At 40.6% G+C, this 23,574-nt stretch overlaps 1 protein-coding gene across 4 annotated transcripts in view; it reads right to left on the minus strand.

Annotated features, from left to right (window-relative positions):
* Nucleotides 1-352: 352 nt before the first annotated feature.
* Nucleotides 353-23,574, minus strand: part of LOC129169335 (polypeptide N-acetylgalactosaminyltransferase 10-like) — a 96,368-nt gene continuing 73,146 nt past the window's right edge. For 2 of the 4 annotated variants that reach the window (XM_054755685.1, XM_054755687.1), the window contains exons 5-12: nt 15,996-16,181; nt 15,097-15,280; nt 12,247-12,364; nt 10,491-10,598; nt 7,555-7,776; nt 7,367-7,483; nt 3,135-3,284; nt 355-2,201 (exon numbers count right to left, since the gene is read on the minus strand). In XM_054755685.1, coding sequence (XP_054611660.1) covers nt 2,034-2,201; nt 3,135-3,284; nt 7,367-7,483; nt 7,555-7,776; nt 10,491-10,598; nt 12,247-12,364; nt 15,097-15,280; nt 15,996-16,181 — 1,253 coding nt within the window. In that variant the 3' untranslated portion in view covers nt 355-2,033. Of the gene's footprint in view, nt 2,202-3,134; nt 3,285-7,366; nt 7,484-7,554; nt 7,777-10,145; nt 10,197-10,318; nt 10,385-10,490; nt 10,599-12,246; nt 12,365-15,096; nt 15,281-15,995; nt 16,182-23,574 lie in introns of all 4 variants that reach the window. The other 2 variants (XM_054755684.1, XM_054755686.1) reach the window with 2 other exon arrangements.

Raw genomic sequence — 23,574 nt, forward strand, 5'->3', positions numbered from 1 at the left:
AAAATCGCAGGAGGTCATTACTCGATATAACAGTCTGACTAACGGTGTCCTCTTACAAAGGATGCTAAAATCATCACACAGCAACTTAACACTCAAAAGGTAGCAAAGAAAGATACAATACAAGTACCAATACGAGTTTAACATAAAACAACAATTTTAACAACTTCCCATCATGCATTTTGTCCCAGCAAAAAATTTCATTGGACATGGCTGGCCAGAGGGAGTCTCCTGTGGCTCCCTCTGGTGGACAGAGGCAGCTGATGAATCATTGCAGTGCTGATTAGGTTTTGTTCCATTTCCTACTAAATTCTCATGAGAAACAGTAAAGTTTCATCTACAAGTATTCAAAATAAAAAAGCAGACTTGTACGATTTTCATCCAAATATAGAAACCTTTTATTTATTTATTTTTTTAAACAATTTTCAGCAAAAATATCATACAATTCCAGCTTCATTGTTAAATATCTAAATAAACTTTTGCACTTGCAACATCAGTAGAAAATGACAAAGATTTTTTAATTTACGGCCGTACAAAAACAAAATGTACGCTTGGCTACATGTGGGTTGGTCACATGATGACACGAACACAGAAAAATAGGATTCATTCTTATTTTTCATAGCTTTGACGAGATCATTGAGGGGAATTTAGTTTTTCATACTACAAAAAACAAAAACAGTTGAAATAATTTACAATATTTAAATTGTACTTTTGAAGAGTTCCATGGGTCTCCTTCATGGGCTGAAAATGTTCATTTAACTCGCTGTAGAAATTAGCACCAGTTGAACAATATGCAACATGTTTTGGCTAATTTGGACCTAATAAGACCTCTTTTTGAGCTTCCACAAGGGATTTCTCCCTAGAAGTGATTAAAAGGGCCCAAAAGTGCATATTAAGCCACCAACTCCCCGTCACCCCCCCCAAAACCCATTCACATTTAAGGATCACAAGAAGAACCACAGGACCAAAACAAAAAGAGAAGACAGCATAAAACAAATAAAGAAAAATCCCTTTCCTATAAATATATTTTGGAGTGAACAGGTAGGGAAGCTAAATCGGCAACTTCCTTCAGAAAAGGTCAAAGGCTGTGGTTGTGGTTTGCTATTAAGCAAAATAGTTTTAGTCACTCATTTCAGTCTTGGAGGTGAGCGGTGCCTTCAGGTTCCCTCGGCAAAGTCACGGTCCAAACAGTTTCAACTCACTAGAAGCATCTCCCGTGTTCTGGGTATTTGTCCAACACAAACACACATGCACACACACACACACACACACACACACACAGCTAAAATTTTCAACAAGGCACTAAGACTTCATTCAAGTTTATCACAAGTGCATAAAAGTTGCCACAGGACGCCAACCGGCCCCCGGGGGGAGCTACATGGGTGCCACCTCTCGTCTTGGATGATGACCCCTTGATTGCGCTCTATGCTAAAAGTGATGTCAGCTGGGTGGGCGCAGGCCAGCCTCACGCCAAATGGAGCTGGAGTTGGGGCCGCCGCCCATTTCGAGCCCCCGTGTTTGTGCACTCATTCAGCAAACAGGGGAGCAGCAACATATATTGTAAAAGTGGTGATAGCAGCTTGAAAATGTACGAAAAATGAAAGTAAAAAAATAGAAAAGAAGAGAGGAAAGTGATGGACAGCAGATTAGATCAAGTTGGGGGGCAATGGTCAGCGGGGGCGCATCAATCCACCTGGTAATTTTCAGAGTGGTTCTGCCCCGCTTCACCCACGTGTCACAACCATTTTGGCTGAGCGACAAAGAACAGGCGACACCACCCTGGTCTCCCGTGACGCCACCCGCCCCCAATCCAGCGGAGGGGGTTGGGTGTCGGAGGTGGTGGGACACGAGAGGATTTGAGAGGTGGAAGACGTGGAGATAAACTGGAGGCGTTCAAATAAGGAACTTGGTGGTGAAGAAAGGCTGCAAATAAGGCGGGAAAGAGTCAGGGAAATAGGAGAGAGGAATGTGGGTACATTCAGGGAATAAACCCCATCAATCAAACCTCCCACTCGTGGGAGCCAGACGCTAGCAGCTCAGTCGGCAGCCTGGCGGTTGAAGCTCTCCAGCACGGTGCTGTTGGTTTTGTCGAAGAGCCACCGCTGGCTGGGGGAGGTGGGGTCGCATGTGTTCATGAAGATGCGGCGCTCGCTAGCGTTGCTGTCGATACAGCTGTTGCTAACGGGATGATACAAGCGCTTATCCTAGTGGACGGAAACAGGAAGAAAGGACAAGATGTGGTTACGGTGCAGTCCAGTGAACCCTCCTTTATTGCGGTTAATTGGTTCCAGACCCGACAGTGATCAGTGAATTTCCGTGAAGTATGATTCCTTATTTAGAAATTGAAAGCCTGTTGTTCCGGTGATCAACTCTGGTGCTTGTGTGTCTCACCGAACATGACAGTAATGTTGCTGACACCTAGTGACCAGTGGAGAATACTACATATCCCCAGTGTCTTTGAATGAGTCTTATGAATGCCTTATATTTGTATTTTAGTTCATTTAGCCATTTTTATGTCTGAAAATGCTTAATTTAGGCAAGAAACATGCAACATTTGCTTAAATATGCATATTTTTTGGACTAATAATAGGCCATATTCAAACACCAAACAGCATTTATTAATTCATATATTTTTGAAGAAACATAATAGAGTGACGCCATGAAATTCAAAGCACGAAGTGGTGAGGGACGCTATGTACCCGATATGCTTCAATCAACACCTCTATTGGATTATCCACCGAGTGTCCTGTAGTTGCCAGGTGTGAGGTTGACAAAATCAAATAACTGCTGGGGTTTCTAACTAGGATTCAGTCAAAAAACATTGCCCATTAACAGCTGTGGCTGTAGGCAACCTCCTAAAGTGCTTTTGATTATCTCCCAAGATGGCAGTAGCTGCATTTGAAGTATCATGAGTGTTGCTACTCACATGTTGGCGTGACGCTCACGTGTGTTACACTTGTTTACAATCAACTCATCAGCGCTATTAATGCTGACTGGGCAGTTTGCTCCTCCCCCTATTACAATATTGGTTCTCTTGCTGCTGCGTTGTGCAATGGACTTGTAGAAAATATTTTACTTTTCACTTTCTCATGCAGGCGACAGTTACAGTCACTGTACAATGAACAAGTGTAGTTTACCTTCCGGTAGCGCCACAGCTGGTTGCCCTTCATGCCGTGACAGTCGTACAGCGTGACGGGGCTGTTGTGGGAGATGGCGTCGAAGCAAACCTTCTTTGTGTGCATGGGGTCGCCCACGCGGATGTCCTCCCTCCAGCCGAACGTGAACACCTGCAAGTATGTTTGACATTATGTCATTTAATAATAATAGTTATATATATAAATATTTGATTAAATATGGCACTCATTTCAGTCTAGTAGGTAAGACATATGCATATAACGTAGGTACATAAAATGACGTACGTGACTGACATGTCCAACTGTACGAGGAGCTGTAGTTCTTACATTTACAAGTAATTCCACAAACAGTGTCACAGTTCCTTTCATTAAAATGACAGATTTTGAGAAGATGATTAATGAATGGAAAAAACTAAAAGTTTTACATTGATAATGTAGGGGTGTTCAAAGTGCGACCCGGGGGCCATTTGCTGCCCGTGGCTGTTTTGTTGGCCCACGGCACGTTCTAAAAATATAACTTTGGCAAGAAAAGGAAATAAATGAAAAAAACGGCAGCAAAAATGGACAAATCTGCAGTAATTTTACAAGTATAAAGCCAAAATATTGTGAGAAAAAGTTGCAATTTTAAAGGAATAATGTTGTAATAATATGACGAAAAATAATGTAATTTTAGGAGCATAATGTTGTAAGTAAGTGTTAAAGTATTTAGTATTAAGTGTTGAATAAAAAAGTCGTTATTTTTAAAAAGTTGTAATATTGGGAAAAACAAACAAAATAATGAATAAAGTTTCAGTTTTTGGAAATTAGGTTGCAGAAAAAGTGATAATGTTACGAGAATAAAGTCAAAATATTTTGGGAATAAAGCCATTATTATGAGAAGAAAATATGCAAGAATTTGAATTAGTTGGACAATAATAATTAAAAAACAGCAGTAAAAATAATAAAAAAAAAACTGTTGGAATTTTACAGGAATAAAGTCAAAATATTAAAAGATAAAAGTTGTAATTTAGCTAGAAAAAGTCGTAATTTTATGAGAAAAATGTAATGTTATAAGGAAAAATAATGAATTCATAATTTTAGTAGAATGTTGAAATATTAAAGAAAAAAGGTGTTTACTTTTTGTAAAGTCGTAATATTCTGAAAAACAAAACAACGAATACATTTTTTTCAAAAATGAGGTTGTGTACACAGCGATAATGTTACTAAAATAAAGTCACAATATTTTGGGAACAAAGTCATAATTATGAGAAAAAAAATTCCGAGAACATAACTAGTTACAAAATAATTAAATTAATAAAAAAAAAAAAAAACAACAGCAGGAATAAAAAAAAAAAAACAGCTGCAATTTTACAAAAACTGGTATTCTGAAGAGAAAAAATGTCACAATTTTACAAGAATAAACTTGTAATATTATGAGGAAAAATAATGTCATTTCAGCAGCATAGAGTTCAAATATTAAGGAAAAAATTGGCTATTTTTTAAAAGTCGTAATATTATGAGAAACCAAACAAAATAAAGTTGTAATTCTTGAATAAATTAGGTTGGGGGGAAAAATATCATATTTTGGGAATAAGGCAAAAACTTATGAGAATAAAGTCATAATATTAAGAGAAGAACATTTACAGAGATGATTTAAGAAGAAAGCTGAAACATTTGGAAAATAAAAAAAACAACGGCAAAAATAGAGGAAAAAAAGAGCAAAGAGTGAAGTTGGTACTAATAATAGGCCTTTTCACTTCTGTCACAAAGCTCATCTAGAAACTTCTTACAAAATATCAAAATGGAGCCAGGAGTTTGAACACTCCTGGCTTAAAGCTTTCCCTGATCCACTTGCTCCACTCTTAAACTCCCCCCCCCAAAAAAAAACACGACGACAAGGACGGCTGCCAGACGGCCCTCCTGTGATTTGCGGCTAATCCATTCCTGGGTGGCGCTATAACAAAGATGACTACTGTGACATAGATTAAATAACAATGCATCTGCAGTTGAAAGCAATTAAAGTGTCGGAGCTGCCGTTGCAGCGTTTGAGGAGTGGGGACAGAAAGAGACGTACAATCCATTAGGGCTGTATTATAAACTGGTGATTACACATCTCGGCCGTGACGTGCAGCAACAAACACACTCCTTGAGGACCGTGTAAAGTTAATAAAGTGTGTGTTAAGCGCTAGGAACACAATTACCTGAGGGGCAATTTACTGCATCAACAAAAGAACAATGCATCAACAATGCCTCTGAAACACACTTCAGGAAAGTCAACCACAATCACAAACAAAACACACATTATTTCAGCAATTTCACTTCTTTTGTGCTATTTCTCTCCCATCTACAATTTGCCAGGACATGTTTTTAAAACAATTATCCTCACTTCTTATATTTGTAAACGTGTGACATTTTGGAAACAACTCATTGCTTACTTTTTCATACGCTTGGACTTTTTTGTATTTGTGATGAATGAATCGTAACAAACAAACAAACAAATTCACCATGCCAACAGAGTGGATCGCATCTTTTCGTACAGCTTTTAGCTTTGGTACAGTAGAACCTCGGTTCGCGTTAGTATGTCTTCTGGTTCACGTGAAAAATGTAAGCCACAATTTTGCCTCAGTTCGCATGCATTCACCCGTTAGCATAGAATATGGCGCCCGTCTTGTTGTGTTATTAATACACTGTGTGGGTCCATCTGTAATCTTCATATATATCTTTTTAAAATCAGAAAACATCCTGCCTTGTTAGCATCCTATTAGCTAGCGAACAAAGTGGCAACCAGAACTGGAAGTCAGATATGCCGCCCGTCTATGATGTCATCAGTGGTTGACTCTCAAAAATGTTAAAAGAGGTTTTTAGAATCATATAATTACAGTCTTACATGCATAAACCAATTCTACACGCATATAAATGATGAATGAAAGGTCGAAATGAACATTTAAGGTTACTTTTAACACAGTGAAGACTACCGTTTCCAAAGACAAGATGTGGCAGCGAGACACCACACGGACACCATCTTCCTGTCGCGTATTCTCATTAGGGTCGTGGGAGCCTTTGGGCGAGAGGCAGGGTACACCCCTGACTGGTTGCCAGCCAATCGCAGGGCACACACAGACAATCAACCATTCACACTCACATTCATACCGATGGACAATTAACCTAACATGCATGTTTTTGGAATGTGGGAGGGAACCGGAGTACCCGGAGAAAACCCACACACGCACGGGGAGAACATGCAAACTCCACACAGAGATGCCCAACGAAGATTTGAAATCAAAACTATGATTGTAAAAGTAAATCTGTTTTGGTTTTCTAGAAGAGATGAATTGGATTTAGACCAATGAATCAGAACTACCTTAATTTCCGGTATATAAGCCGTTACTTTTTTCTTAAACTTTGAACCCTGCAGCTGGTGCAGCTAATTTATGGCCATGTTCTAATCTTGTGACCTCTCCTTTACTTCAGAACTACTACTGTGCCGCTCGCGAATCAATCACGAGCTATAAGGGAACTCACAACAAGCTTGTCAAACCCATCGGAAATCGCAGGAGGCCAGTGCTCAGTATGACCCCCAGTGTCATCTTAGAACGCTAAATTCATCACACAGCAACTGAACACTCAAAAGGTAGATAAGAAATATACAAGGCAAGCACAAATAGACACGTTTAGAATGAAAAACAACAACTAACATCATGCATTGCTTCCCCGCAAGGCAGTTCATTGGCCATGGCTGCTGGGGCACTGCAATTATTCGTTCAGCTGCCTGTGTCCACCAGAGGGAGCTCCACAGGGAGGCGTGATGGGCTCCCTCTGGTGGACACAGGAAGAAGTTAAAATAGTTGAAAAAAAGTTTTTTTTATTGTAAACTCGTATTGGTACTTGTCTTGTATATTTTTTTGCGCCCTTTTGAGTGGTAAGTTGCTGTGTGATGATTTTAGCCTTCTACCCAACATGAACCTGTGAGCCAGACATTGAGTGATGACCTCCTGCAATTTCCGATGGGTTGGTAAGCTTGTTCTGAGTTACGCTCACGATTGGCTCCTGTCAAGTAAGGAGCTAACTGGTCCTCACAGACTCGTGCGCGCCACAGTATGGCATTTTATGACATGGACATGTGCGGCTAATAAGTCTGGTGCGGTGTATATATGTACACATCTGTTTTTCTCTCCAAAATCAGTGGGTGCGAGTTAAACACCGGTGCGTCTTATACACTGGAAATTACGGTCATTTGCTTTTATTTGAATACTCACCTGTCCGTTTCCCCACCTCACCTCACCCCGCGCCTTGACACAATCTTCCAGGCGTACGGGGTTGCCCGACACAAAATGTTTCGTCTCCATGCACATGCTGCTGGCTTCGTTCCGTATCTACCACACAAACACGCAGAGAAGTTGTACACCAGGAAGTGGAGCGTTTCCTGTTAATTCAGCTTACTTACCTCCCCCCACGCAGCGGCAGGAGGCTCCACGGGCGGGTAGTGTTTGGGCAGATCCCAGGCTACCTCATTCATGAACCACTTGAAGCTCTTGCAGTTCAGGCTGCTCCTCAGCTCCTTCTGCGCCGTCATGTCACCCGCAGACAGGTGGCGGTACTCGGGTCGACGCTGGTAGATGTATTCGGCGTACTCGTCCATCCACACCTCTGCCACTCGCTTCAGGTTCTGGAATCAGAGAAACGTCATTTCCTTTAATAAAATACATTCCAAACAAATGGGAGTTATCATTAACTCTTTCAATACCAAAGACGCCTGCTCCCAAAGATGTATTTTTACGTCTTTTATGGGGGGTTTTTGCGCTAAAGGCAAAAAGAGGTGGTGACGCAAAAGATGTCACTGTAAGTGCAGTTTTAAGCCATAAAAATAGCCACAAGGTGACAGAAGTGCATTGGATAAGAACTCGGCATGGATCTTTTGCATGTATACACACTCGACAGCAAGGAGGAAGTGAGAGAGCGTGGAGGAGTGTAGCGTGCAGTAGGGGAATTTTAACGCACACACACACAGTTTAGTTCCAAATGTGAACATTGTAAATTCTTTATGGTATATTTTTATAAATATTTTTTGTATTGTTTATGTTGTGGTACAGTTGTTCAGATCTTTGAGTTGTCACAAAGTAAAGAAAATGTGTCATAGTGAAGTTATGTTTGAAATGTATCTTTTCACAAAAATCAGTTTCTCTCTTTTTTGTTGGGAACTGATATTTTTCAGAAACTTACCAATGTTCTACTGCTGATTACTAAACAACGGAAAAAGGTAGGAAAACTTTTTTTTCTGATGAAAGATGGCAGTCTAATCTTTTTTTTGGATAGGTTCCATGTTTTACATAGCCATAGAACACAATATTCTGTGTGCCTTGAAAAATCTGTCAAAATAGTCTAAAATGGCCGGTACTGAAGGGGTTGAATTTTGAAAAATGGCTGGTATCAAGTTAAGTGTAGCCGAAAATGAAAGTTGGCTAAATTGTGATGAAGAAAGATAACAAAATTAGCAATAAATTAGCAATTAATTGTAAATTTTTACATCCAGTTTTTGGTTGAGCAAAATGTGTGCCATCGACAATAACGAAGAAGTCTAATAGTTGCTAAAGAATGGTAACGTACTGAAGCGCTAACTACACCAGGCTGAGGAACCTCAATCCATTCACTTTCCACCAGTTTGGGTCGTGGGTCTATCGAGTACGAGTCTTACAATACAAACTTTGTTACTTATTTTGGTTCAAACTGGCCACAGTAACACTGAGCTTCTTTCACTTTCACTTCCTGTTTTCAATTCTGCTGTTAAGGCCTTGACAGCAGACGAGTTGGGTCTGAATTAGAATTTTTTCATACAATTGATGAATCTCAATTATGTAACAATGATACAATTAACAGTGAAATACTTTGTATATATTTACTATATTTTGTTGTTTTTTTGTTTACTAACAAATCTTTAAATATCTACAATGAATCAATCATAATTAAACATTTTGTAATTATCATTTAAATTCTCCAAATAAATAAACATAAAATAAATAAAAAAATATTTCCAAGCAAAGTGCTAACATGGCTAGAAAAAGTTGGCCCGATGCAAAAGCGCCAACTTGGCCAGCTTGTGGAAACTCACTCCGATTTCCTGGATTAAATCACTAAAGAAAATATCACAACTGAGTGTGCACACTCACAACAAGAATAACAATATACAAACAAGAACTTAGTCTTTCATACAAAATATACAAACACTGGCTGAATGCAAAAGTGCTAACTTGACCACACTGGGGAGCCTTGCTTCAATCTCCATCATCTGTTTTGAAATATATTCTACATTATAGCAACATTTACAACAAACTTTGTTAGCTTTTTAAAGTTAAATTAAATTAAACCATTCCCAAGTGTTCTTCCTTTCCTTACAGTATAATAGAAAATGTATGAAAGTTGGCAGAATGCAAAAGCGCTAACTTCGCCAGCCTGGGGAACCTCACTCCAATTTCCACCATTTTTTTTTTAATGTTTTCGACAAACTTTTTCGAGTTTGAACTGGATTATAAAAAGACTGCGGTTCTCACTTTCCTTTTGACACATAAGCTACAATTTGAATGTTGTTCTGGCACTGTGCACCATTTGCACTAAGTGAAAGGAAGGGGCAAAAAAATACTCGCAGGTGGATGTACAAGCAGTGAATGACTTCTTCAGCACACGTTTTTCAGCTCTGACAATTGCAAGCATCAAAGACTGACGCAAGAGCAATAATAGCAAAGCATTCATCCATTCAGGGCAGTCGAATAAAAATAAAGAAAGAAAGAAGAAAAGCCAGCCTTGGAGCCTGGGGACGGCGATGAGAACACAGGTTGAGTGAGTGAGTGAGTGAGTGAGTGAGCCTCGCATGGAAGAATACAAATCCTCTGGCCTTGGAAGGTACAGATGCGAAAAAGGGGTAAAAAAAAAAAAAAAGCCTCCAGTCATTCACACACACACACACACACACACACACACACACACACACACAAACACACACATAAAACAAAAACAAAAAAAAACTACAGCATGGTTCATTGCCTGCAGCTCAACTGGCGGCGAAGTCTCCCCATTCAGTCCTGCCATCCCTCTCTGCACTGATTACATTCCAGAAGGTGGCAAGGTGGATCTCTTGACCCGCACAAACGCTGCATTATCTGTCTGGAAGGTCTTGGCTTGTATAACTACAGAATGTGCTGGGTGGAAGAACTTGCCTGCTGCCTTTGCATGACGGACACCAGTGGATGTTTCAACACGTTCAACAAAATCACTGCATGCTGCTGTAATGTTAAGTTTTATAGGTTGCTACAGAAAACACGTTAACAAGACAAGAACACAGTCATGTTTGTCGTGGGAAGATTTTCAGCAAAAAGTGATGAGACTCACCCTGGCCAGGCTGACCCCTCCAGGAACTTTATAAGGGACATACTTCCTGTAAATGTGTCCCACTCTGGAGCACGGGATGTCCTCCATGCGACCTCCACACATCCACACCTGCACAAAGAAACATATTCTTAAAATGGTTACATCTTTATATGATACTAAAAATGCACGGTGCATGGGAGTTTGCCCAACAAGACCCCATTTGCTGACCACGTGGCCACGAGTTTGGTTCTCATTGCCGGCAATAAGTCGGACCCGTTTCCAGTCAGGGTTTCTGGGACAGAATTTGTAGGCGCAGCCAAGGCAATGAGGGGTTCCAGTTTGGTGGTTGCAGGATCGGGTCTCTGCTTTTTGCAGTTGATGTGGTCCTGTTGGCTTCATCGAGCCGTGACCTCCAACTGTCACTGGATCGGTTCTCAGCTGAGTGTGAAGTGGCCGGGATGAGAATCAGCACCTCCAAGTCTGAGTCCATGGTTCTCGCCCAGAAACGGGTGGAGTGCCATCTCCGGGTCAGCGATTACATCCTGGCCCAAGTGGAGGAGTTTATGTGCCTCGGGGTCTTGTTCACGAGTGAGGGAAGGATGGAACGCGAGATGGACAGGCGAATTGGTGCGGTATCTGCAGTGATGCGGACTCTACATCAGTCCGTTGTGATGAAGAGAAAGCTGTGCCAGAAGCCAAAGATCTCAATTTACGGGTCGATCTACGTTCCTACCCTCACCTATGGTCATGAGCTTTTGGTAGTGACCGAAAGGACAAGACTGCAGGTACAAGCAGCCGCACTGTCATCCAGGAGAGAATCGGAGTAGAACCGCTGCTCCTCCGCATTGAGCGGAGCCAGATGAGGTGGCTTGGGCATCTGGTTAGGATGCCTCCCGGACGCCTCCCAGGGGTGTTCCATCCATCCATCCATCTTCTTCCGCTTATCCGAGTTCGGGTTGTGGGGGCAGCAGCCTAAACAGGGAAGCCCAGACTTCCCTCTCCCCAACTACATCGTCCAGCTCCTCCCGGCGGATCCTGAGGCATTCCCAGGCCAGTTGAGAGACATCGTCTCTCCAACATGTCCTGGGTCTTCCCCGATGCTTTACTCACTATACCCACTACACTTACTTCCCAAATTCTAGGTTTGGGTTCCTGTCTACACTGCAGCTACATCCACATCATTAGCCATGATGGCATACGTTAATATAAACAGACAGTAGAAAGTGGAGCAAATTTGACAGTGGGGACATTCCATTTCTACTCCCAACAAACAATTGTACAGCAGGGAACAAACAACATTTGCTTTTTTGCGCCGCAGCATCCGTCCCATCACATCAGACTCCCCAAGGGTGGCCTTTGTGCTTGATTAAGTGAGATGACACAAGCTCTGCTCTTTCAAAGCACAATTCAATTACTGTGACAGGACACTCAGGATGATGGGGGGGCGGAGGGTTTCTAAGCATGCTGACCAAGTGGCCGCCGCTTAAAGAATAATTCATGTTGAAACACCAAACAAAAGCACAAATCTAATAAGTCGTTTTTGAGCATGATTGATGTGGAGTCTCCTGTGCAGCTCAGTTTGTTTGGCTTTGACGGCAACAAGCGCTGAAACATTCGTGGAGAATATCTCCCAGCCACAACATAGAGGCATAGCGATAGCGATAAAACGCTTGCACATGCTTTCAGGTGAATATGAAGGGTGGAGCCACTGACAGAATATTGACTACTTTCAATTTTGCCAATATTTTTTGAAAAAAATACCAACATGTTTCTTTACCTTGAAGGATATCTCATACTGTTCTCCTCCCCAGATCTCCAGACCCGTATCATACCCGCCGAGCTCCCAGAACCACTTCCTGTCTGTAGCGAACAGCCCTCCCGCCATCACTGGAGACCTGCAAGATGGTAAACATTATTAGACTTACATTTATTGGTCTTTGGAGGCTAGATAACCAGGAAATACTAATAATGGCCGTGGTAGATAATAAAATGCTTGCTGAAATGTCAGGGGTATCCTGACTTTTGTGATAAATGTTACATTTATTTCACCTTTCTGTGTTTGATTCCCATTTCTAGCAAGAGAAGGTTTTCCTTGAAGGTGGCTAAACCTACTCAGTGATGACACTCTTAACCCATTGGGTCACTGTTGTCTTAACTGACAGGATGTCTGTCTAAAGCAAACGACTTCCAATAACCGAAGCAAGGAAGTTATCAAATCCAGTTTCTTCACCATGTTTGACTGATATTGTGGTACAGTAATCCCTCATTTATTGTGGTTAATTGGTTCCAGACCCGACCGTGAATACGTGAATTTTGTTAGTCTTTGTTTTTAAATGGAATATTTCTGTAGTTAGAGCATATAAAACCTGTTTACGACCTGCTAACTACATTTTTTAATATTATTACAGCCCTCTAGACATGAACTAACACACCTGTAGTCACCTTTACACTTGTATAACCCAATATGGTAGCCATAATAAGAGTAAATAAGCCATTTCAGACATAAATAAGCCGGTGTGTTGCTATAAATGTGTTCCCTTGCGGAGCTGAGTGGCAGGTGGACAGTAAGTGACATCGGGTGTTCAGAGTTACGTTTCAGCTTGGCATGGGTTACGGCCACAACAGTAGCCTGTGTCTTCTTAGGGATTTTTAATAATAATTGTGCCTGTTGTGAAATAATTCAAACCTGCAATAAAAGCCTGTTTTTACATTACTGAACCTAGTGACCAGTGTAGAATACTACATATCATTCACAGCGTCTTTTGAATGCGTTATATTTGGATTTTAATTCATTTAGACATTTTTGAAAATGCTTAATTTAGGCAAAAATATGTCAAATTTGCTTCAATATGCACATTTTCTGACGAATAATAGGCGATATTCAACCACAAAACAGCATGATTTATTAATATATTTTTGAAAAACCATGATAGAGTGAGGCCGCAAAAATTGAATTGTGAAGTGGCGAGGGACGATTGCACTGTTTTTTTTGTGTGGTTTATTATTGTATTGTTTGTGATTTGTACATGCTGCCTCACACATTCATTTCCGCTGTTGGAGATGAATAAAGTATCTATCTATATATATTTGGGAAATTTAAAAGGCAAAGCCTGGGAGGAAAGAGAGCATCATCGCCTCATGGTGCAGTGAGACAAAACAACGATAAACCCATCTGTAAGACTTTAACTGGAATTTTGTTTGTGAAGCACAGAGTTTAAAATAGCTAAAATGAAGCCATTACTACAGTCAGCATGGGGTCACATTTGAGGAAATTTTAAGGGATTAATTGGACGACATTCCTCAGTGTTCTTCGTCCCCCGGGGAAAATACAGTAGGTATCATCGCCTCGTGCAACGGGAAGATAAGAAAAACGAAAGGATACAAAAAAAAGAAAGAAAAGGAGCTGCATAATGGTCGGAATCAATCCTCATTTTTTGAATTAGTCTTCTCTTCTTGCCCGACGAGATGACCTTCATCAGTGCAAATCCAATTTGAGTCGCAAAGATTTTCATTTTCATTCTGATTGACATTGACTCAGTGGAAAAAAAAGATCCATCGTGTGTGTGTGCGTGTGTGTGTGTGTGTGTGTGTGTGTGTGGCGTTTTATTTCTCATGTCGTTTTCTCAACACCTCTTTCTCTCAGGCCTCGACACCCCCACCTCAATGTGAAATGACCAAAATGGAAGACATCAACTTGACCCGTTCTAATGAATCTAAACACTGGATGGGAATATTCAAGGACCACTGAGTTTAAATCTTCCTCTCAAGTGTGATGACCCTTGTCACTATCCAAAGAGTCTAAAGGAAGTGTTGTCTGTTTTAAATGAACGCTTTAATCACAAATGATGGAGGTGTCGTCTCATTGCATCTCATTTTTTCTACATTCTTAACTGGCGTACACGTGCAAAAAGAAGATGAAGAACCGAACAATGGTTTGTTTTTTAACGTTGTTAATTCTCGTGTAAGTGTAGAAAGAACTAAGAAGAACCATTTGTGTTATTTTAAGACGTAACAATAATAACAAAATCAACTTTAATTTGAATAAATGATTTGAGATGCATTAGAAAGATGAGTCTCGTTTAATTTTCATAGCTGTCGTCAAAGTGTAAAATGCAGAAGGTTACACATTGTGCATGCACACTCACACACGCTCGCGCACAGTTTAGTTCCAAATGTGGAAATTGTAAACACTTCATAGTGGTATATTTTTAAATAAATTATTTTGATTTAAAAAGTGTCAAAGTGAAAGTTATGCTTGAAATGTTTCCCTTTTTCCGCTGGGAACTGATATTTTTCCTGAAACTTACCGATATTCTACCGCTGATTACTACAGAATGGAAAAAGGTAGAAACAAACCTTTTTTACAAAACGGAATAAAAAAACAATTTAAACGGAATTTGGGAAAAAAAGTGAAAGGATTTGATCAGGCCCTAAATATGCCTCTAAAGTTCCACGCTTGAATCGCCGTCACGTGTGATGCCAGCTTATTGCGCAAAACCGCAGTTCAGCAAGCATCAATGGCATTCGGCGCATGTTTTGCTTTATCTTTGATGTTCCTGCAACAATAATTCCACATTGAAGGACCGACTTAAGTCATCAATAACATCAATAAATGAGCGCAACTCACTCAAAGGGCTCGCTGGGGTCGTCCTTCTTCAGCTCCTGAGGGATGGGGATGCGTTTGTAGTACATTTCCCAATCAAACGCACCACGCATGGCGTCGCCCGCCTGTGTCTCGTAGCCAAAGTTGTCGTGGTCGATGACATCGATCATTGGGCAGACGATTGTCTTTCTGTTCTGGGCGATGCGGTCTGAGGAGCACAGTGTGAGAATTTCCGATTGGATACCACATATTGTCGCTTTATGATTGCTACCAGGCAGCCTGGATTTACAGAAAACAGTAAAACCTGTAAAGTCAGGTTTGTCAGTTGAATGATTCCGAATTTGCCCTCCAATGCTGCAAAAACCGCACACAAATCCAGAGCCATGCCATGTAACACCTTAGCTTAGAGACTTTGGTCTGTTATGCTTTATAGCTGTTTTTGTTACACTTACAGTACCAGTCCAAAGTTAGATGTTATACTCTATTATTATATGAATGCCACCAGAGAAGGATCGTAAGCCTAAGTGAAATTGTGATGACAACCATAGAACAAAGTGGGAAAGTCGTAAACACACCTCTGTCCTGGCTGCTCAGTACAATACGGATACGTCCTCAATGATAACAGCTGGAGAATTAGATGCCTCACCTTCATCATAGTTAAGGGCAGGGGTCTCAAACTCACGGCTTGTGTATTTTGTTGCTCCCTACTTGACTGCACTGCCCCACTGTTGCGCCATTCATCTGCGTTTTTCTTGACGAAAAGGTTTCTGCATTTGCAGACTGCTTGCTAGTAAGCAACACTACTGTTGTGCTGCTCCGTTGAATAGACAATCTGTGTCGGTCTGTCAATGGTATTCAAGGACATTTCGTGGTTTCAAGTCGGTTTTCTTCTCCATACACTGTGAACATCAGAGTAGACTTACCGAGTAGCGGAGGTAGCCAGTTGACGTTGGCCTCACAGTGTGAGTCCAGGAAGGTGATGACCTCCCCCTTGGCGGCAGCGGCCCCCAACAGCCGAGTCCTGATTAGACCCTCCCTCTTCTTGGTCCTCAGGATGCGGACTTTGGGCAAGCGGACCATGTACTCCTCCAGCGCCGTCTTAAGGTGTTCTGTGCAGAGGGAGATCGATGTCACTAAAATATTCAAACCTACCACGTCAAGTGAATTAGACCTTTAATAAAACCTTACTACTCTGTTACAAAAGATAAAAACGCCAACTACCGTCGTAAAACAAGACATCTGGCAGCAGCACCTGCTCAAGAGTAAATTATTCCCATTTGACTTTCTATATCAGAACTCAAATACTTTGGGAAACTTTTTCACTAACTTTTCTTGCAATCTGGGGGTCTGTACTTTTTACTACAGTCATTAAGACTCTAAGACATTGAAAAAAGGATGCATACATAAACAGTATCAGCAAAGATTAAAGCACAGGTGGGAAAACTGCAGCAACAGGTCCTGGTGCAGGAGAGTATTTGATCCCGTCCATGATGCAATTCTAAAACCCTAAAAAAAACATTTAACCAACAAATGCCTGTAGTAAAAGAATTTATTATTCCAATCATTGCATCATATACAGTAGATCTTATATGCTCGAATCATAGCTTATTACCGAAACCGCAATGAGGATGGGGTGCTAATTTAGAAGCAGACTATCAGTCTGAAATCAGCAAAAAAAAAAAAAAATCGGATTATATCGGCCTGTATCTAAAATCTCCGATATCAGTTGCTGGAGCACTTCTATCCAGCAGCTCTATCCCGGATACAACCCATGTGATCACAGAGTTAGCAAGGAGCAGGAGGGATGTCAAAAGTCAGAAGAAGACGTTGCAGCCAAGTGCGAATCCTGTCATGCACAGGTCCCCTGCGGTGGCACAGTTCAACAAGTCCAACACGACCAACCCCATCACGTATCCGAAGCAGAACCACAAAAAACACCATGAAGATCCTCGCCAAACAAACCTCCGGTCTCCCAACGCCGTCCGAAACATCCGCAAAGCTTGAGAAAGTGAGTTTTCCCTCATACCTACGACTGTATTCTGTTTGCGTAATATCACTTGATCAAGCCTTTTCTAACATTCCACAAGTGAAAATAACTAAGAAAAGTATGTATGATGCTGATATTGAATCGGATTGATACCAGTATCAGCAGATACTCAAGGCTGTATTAAGTAAAAAAGTTGTATCTGAACACCCTGCAAGGCTGTATTTTTTAAACTTTTATAATGATTTGAAGTGCATCAGAAAGTAGAAAGAAAAAACACAAGGTAATTTATTAGTACATTGCACAACACAGCAGCAACAGAACCGATGCTGTAATAGCAATAGGGAGCAAACTGTCTTGTAAACCCCTCCGCTCCATCACCGCATCAGGAGGTCATGTTTCATTCTCTGAATATTATGTGCTATAACTGTCAATCCGACAGTCCAAAACAAACAAACCACCCGTTCCTCTTCTTCTTTTTTTTTTTTTTTTAAATCAGTAATTTAATAAAGGGAGCGTTTATACAGGGGGCCCCGACGAGCCACGTTGTGGTCTATCTCCTCTCATAAAAGCACTTAGAAAAGCTGAAAGTAAGGCTGGGTAGTGCGGAGAACAGGATGCAGGTATATTTCATTTCTCTTGTTTGCCAGAGAGAAGGCAATTGTTAATAAAAAGGGATTTTTTTTCAAGCAGTGATGTACTTCTGTGGATGAGAATAATGGAATAAGGATATTTTTATGTTCTATCCAACTATATGGCATGGCCCAAAGTGATGAGATTTTTTATGATGAAGTTCTCTGCATCATCAAAAAACTCCTAAAAACTTGGGATGTTATTTGCAGAATGCAGGCAGACAGAGCCCTCATTAATAAAATATTACCTTCGTCAGTGTTCCTCCCTGATAGCAGTTCTTACAATTGCCCCGCTGTCATTACGGTGCCCTCCCCACACACACACACACACACACACACACACACACACACACACACAACACATCTACTAATTGGATTCTGAATATCAGAGGACAGGATGGAGGACAGGCAGCAGTCCTTTTTCAAAAACCTTAAAGGGATAAACTCCCGCTGCTAAAATGACAGGCCGTCTGGTTTAAACTCGGAACGCTCATCGTTTCATTCTGTCTTCTTTGGTTTGTCTTTCCTCGTTTTGATGTTGTTTGGCAGCAGTTTGTCTCTCGGAGGAAGGCATCGCTGATCCCAAGGGACAGCAGGACCCGCCAAAACCAACAAAACCTCAAGCAAAATCTTCTAATCTTTCACTACCAATACATGTCTCTCCCCTATGATATTCTGTATGTGACTAATTGTTAGCTAATATCTTTCCACCAGGTGGTTCAATTCTCTACGGTACTCATTTGATTACGGTTTCTTTTGGAAACAACATGGAAACAGGAACCGGAAGTCAGTTCCGTTGCCCGTCTAAGATGTAATCAGCGGTTGACACTGTTGTTCTTTTAACACATGTATGCCACAAGTGTAAAAATGTTAACACAAAACACATTTTTATAGTTTTACAATTAGAGTTTTACATGCACAAAACAATTCTAAATGTATATAAATATCAAATATATCAAATGCAGTATCAATATCAACTATCATAAAAACGTTTCACTATACTTTCTTTTGAAAAACGTGCACTGGAACCACCTGTCTGCCCTGTTGGCACTTGACAGATAAGGAGAGGAAGAAAAGACCAAGAGAAATGCATTTAAAGTTAATTAATGCTGACTTAAGATTGACATTATTAAAGACAGTAAAAAAAAAATAATGCTGCCCCAGCGACAGTCTGCCTCCCAGGCGGCTCATCACCACAGCTTCAAAAAAATCCTAGGAGAGACCCTGGAAGGTAAAAGTAACCTTACATGTTCATTTAGCCCTTTCAGTCATCATTTATATGTACAGTATTGACAATATATGCATTTTGAATTGTTTTCTGCATATAAAACTATAAAAACATGTTACAAAAAACATGTTGGGCTTTCTGGAAAGGGTTAATTGGATTTACATTAGATCTTATGAGGAAAAATGTATTCGGTTAGAGTACACTTTGGTCGGACCCTCTGGAACAGATTAATGATGCTAACCAAGGTTCCACTGTACAGTCAAACATATCTTTAGCAAATTTGAACATTATCATAACAATATTGATAACCGTGGTAACTTTGGTAACAATAATCATTAGATGGATGCATGGAGGATTCAGAGACATTGACTGATCCGAACCATACCGTAACAAACTAAACCAAACCGTACCGTGTCCTAAAATAAAATCAGCAAGTCGCAGGAGCGGACTGACAATTCTCAAAGTCACACACTTCATTCCAAAGATCCTATTTGGGATTCCCTACCTGACAAAACCCCTAAATGTCCGAAAGTGATGCCCTCAATATCACCGCCATCATAATGATGTCATTTGTTAGCCAATGTTCCAAACAAACAAGTCTGTCAGGAGAAAAGCAATGAGTGTTGATGATGCCACCCCTCAGAATGAAAAGAGTAAGACTTCACCTTCATAACGCGGCCATAGGTCAGGGCCATTAGCAACAGCTCATTAGGAGATCGATTTCGGCTAGACTTCAACATGCATGGGCGGAATCCCGCATAACCTTCTTTCTCCCTGACAGGAAGAAGGGACGAAGCATTTCAATCCATGTTCAAGCACATCAGGGGACGTAGGAAAGGTTATAGTGTCTAATTATTTATGGTTAATTTAAGATGAATGAATTGGGAGACAGTTTGACTGGTTTACGGGACAATCAACGAGGCTGTAAATCATGCTAATTGAGAGTAGGGGCCGACGTCAGGAAACACATTAGTCTTTATTAGAATGTGAGGTGCAGGACATGGACACATGGGTCACTCGTGAAGACTCTTTCAAGGGTGCTTTAACACCGATAGTTTGCGTTCTCTAGTCCGAATCAGCAACTCGCACTGCTCTGTACTTGCGGCACATGTTTGCACGTACTATTACTCCATAGTACAGCACTTTATTACCACAACCTTTCTGACTTTGTGGATTACTAGGAGTCTGTCTGTTTATTTGTGAAAGGTGGGGCTTATCATTAATAACTGGAGGGTGAAATGACTGCATCAGTTGTGTGACACGTCTACATTGTCCCCATGTGGGACAAAAGATAACTTGGATTTTGGTCATGAGAATTACTTTCAATCTTTCTGTTTATTTTCATTGTGAAATGTGGGGTTTCTTATTTATAACTGATGGCTGAAATAATTGCATTAACTCTTTCAATACCAAAGACGTATTTATACGTTTTTCTAATCCGGAACGCCCTATCCCAACAACGTCTTTGACCTTTTTTTGTATGAGAGGCAAAAAGAGGTGTTGATGCAATTCTGCACTTATGCATTAACATTGCAGAGCACTTTTAAGCCATAAAAACGGCCACAAGGTGGCAGAAGTGCATTTGATAAGAACTCGGCAGAGATCATTTCAATGGAAGAATCACACATGGTAGGAAGGAGGAAGTGAGAGAGCGTGGAGGAGTGTAGCGTGCCAAAGATTACGCATTGTAGGGAAATTTTAACACATGCACACGCGCACACATGCGCACACGCATGCACACACACAGTTCAGTTCCAAATGTGAAAATGATAAATAGTTCATGGTGTTATATTTGTACATAAATTGTTATTTTGATGTAAACCATCAAATCTTTTTATTTGTAATATGCAAGGTGGCGGTTATCATTAACTGGCGAGAGGAGCGATTGCACATATAACATGTTATATAACACATTTACTGTACATTGCACTTGCCTGTGTGCTCATAGGTGATCCAAGGCTTGGATTTATTATTTTGAGTTTTGCTGTTTTATATACAGTACATACACACACAGTATATTGTGCACATGGCTTGTGCCCTTGCGCTCATGCGTGAGTGGGCCCACCTTAGTTTTAGGCATTGATGTATATGTATTTTTAATTTGTTTCAGGCAAGGTGGTGATTACCATTAATAAATGGCGGTATGAGCGATTACTGCTTAGCTTTGAAGGCAAGTGCCAGTAAAACCAAGCAACCAAGATGACAGCGTGGACGGAAATGCACCACGCCTCGATTCATCATGTTGCAACATGTTGATAATCTATTTTGTTCACCCAAGCCATCTCCACTGGACTAACAATAGACGTGTCAATTAACCTCCAATTACAGTGAGATCCAATAAGACAGCCAGAGCTTTTCTTTTCAACTCGCTGTATTGCTTCCCACGAGGCCTGGCGCATTACCAAAGAGAGAAGCTGCTAATTTATTCCCTCCAAAATATTCGGCTTCTCCTGTGAACTCAGTCACATATTTTTTCTTTCCTCTTTCTGGCTGCCAGGCTGCAAGCATTTTGAAGCTGCTTTTCTGCAACCGTCATTAAAAAAAAGAAAAAAGAAAAAAAAAAAAGGATGCCACGGGAGTGTCTGTGATGATATAAGCCAGTCTGGAGGGAATTTAAAGATCCCCCCTCCTCATTCTCCTTTTCCCTTCACGCGAAATACACACAGCTTTAAGAGCGACCGAGGCAATGAGGAGAGACGTCGTACACGTGCACTTTTGCAGTCGCCGCGCAAAGTGATGAAAGCCCTATTTTGATGAAAGGAGAGGACAATTCCTCAGCCTTGAAGCACAGTCGTATGTTTACAACAGGAGAATTCTGACTGAGGTCGTCTTATAAGGGTGAGGATTGTCTTTTTTTTTTTTTTTTTAAAGCCTGCTGATCCGTATGTTGACATGTATGATTAGACAATCAGCATTTCTACTGTCAAACAGCAACAGTTGAATTTCCCCAAGTTTGTGAAATTTGGAATTCCACTACAATTTTGGGGAAACATAAGCCTGACGTCATCGAATTACCTGATCGCAGTGTGCCGAGTGAAAGCACACGCAGTAACGGGAAATATCCTTTTTTGTCGTCATGTACAATGTCACACAAGCATCTACAGTCATGGAACAAATGATTAGACCTCCATTGTTTCTTCAGTTTCTTGTTCATTTTAATGCCTGATACAACTAAAGGTGCCTTTGTTTGGACAAATATAACAATGATTACAAAAATAGCTCATAAGAGTTACATTTTCTTGGTAGTACAATGCTATAGCTATTCACGTAAGATTTTGTTTATTATCAAGAAAACCACAGCAGTTGCCAGATATCAGCTCTTAAATTTCACTCTGTGTGAAAGAGGCTTTAGGAAGACTCCTTTGTCGCTATACATGTTGTAACTTGTCATTAATAAATGTTTGTTACATTTTACATTGGTTATCTTCTTACCATCAAAAAAGTGACACAAGTCACCTTTGTATTGCATCTTGATACGAATTTTTCTAAGGCTGTCAAATGATTAAACATTTTATTGAGATTAATCACAGCTTTTAAATGAATTAATCATGATTAATCACCATGAGCAACTACACCTGAAATATTCCCATTTTTACTGTATTTACTGAACAGAAAGATAAATGACAGTATGTATTAACAGCTCCATGTGAACTGAATATGTCAATCAAGCTAAACGATACCACACAAGTCAAAAAAATCTACTATTTGTCTAACACTAGTCTCTTTAATAGTAGCAGAACATCTGAATCACACTTTAAACCGTGTTATTATGAGCAGTGAGGGGTTGCGTTCAAAGACATCACGTAATTTAACGAAAATGTACTTGTTTTCAGTGTATTTTCCCAGCATACTCAAATGTGGCAAAGTGTACATCCGCGAAAGGAGTTACGAAGTGAGTGATAAGAATAGCCACTTCATGTTTTTCTTTATCTTCCTGTGTATTCGCACATACACACGTGCATTCTAACGCTGTTTTCGTGATGCTCGCCGTGTCCCTGAAGGCATCTGGCATTCTTGAAATGAGAATGAGGAAGTGTGGTTCCCAGGAGGAACGGACTAGAGACGTGTGTGAGTTGGAGATACATACAGTATATGCTGCTGGAAATGTACTGCTGTTGATGTGTTCAGGTCAGAATGAAGTTATAAAACAGCGTCAGACTGAGAGACGTGCTTGCGTTAGTTACTCTTGAACGTAATTAATGAAACAAATTAGTTACCGCCGTTAACGAGTTATTTTTGACAGCCCTAATTTTTATAGATTACTATTCCAGTAATTAGGGATGGGCATTTCCATTATTTAATATTAAAACTACTAATGAAAAATATGAACAAACTGCATGGCGACCAGATTGGATTGACATTTTCGATTAGAGCATGTTCATCTCGCAAGATGGCAATAGTCAATGCTATTTGATCATGTCAAAGTACAGTGGAAGTAAGTGCAGACAAGAGAAAAACACTATCCAGTTCAAGCAGTAACTGCATTACCGCTGCCAAAAAGGGGAAAACAAATTGAAGTGGAAGTATTAGCCAAGGAAAAATCAAGTGACTTCAGAGGCAGACCAGTAGCAACACAGTCACTGTTAGTCACTGTTTACACGAGCACTGCCGATGTTGTGTTCCCTCTAAATCACTGCCGCTGACTAATGCTGTAAAGA

The sequence above is a fragment of the Dunckerocampus dactyliophorus genome, chromosome 16 (assembly GCF_027744805.1).
Source record: "Dunckerocampus dactyliophorus isolate RoL2022-P2 chromosome 16, RoL_Ddac_1.1, whole genome shotgun sequence".
Taxonomy (NCBI): Eukaryota; Metazoa; Chordata; class Actinopteri; order Syngnathiformes; family Syngnathidae; genus Dunckerocampus; species Dunckerocampus dactyliophorus.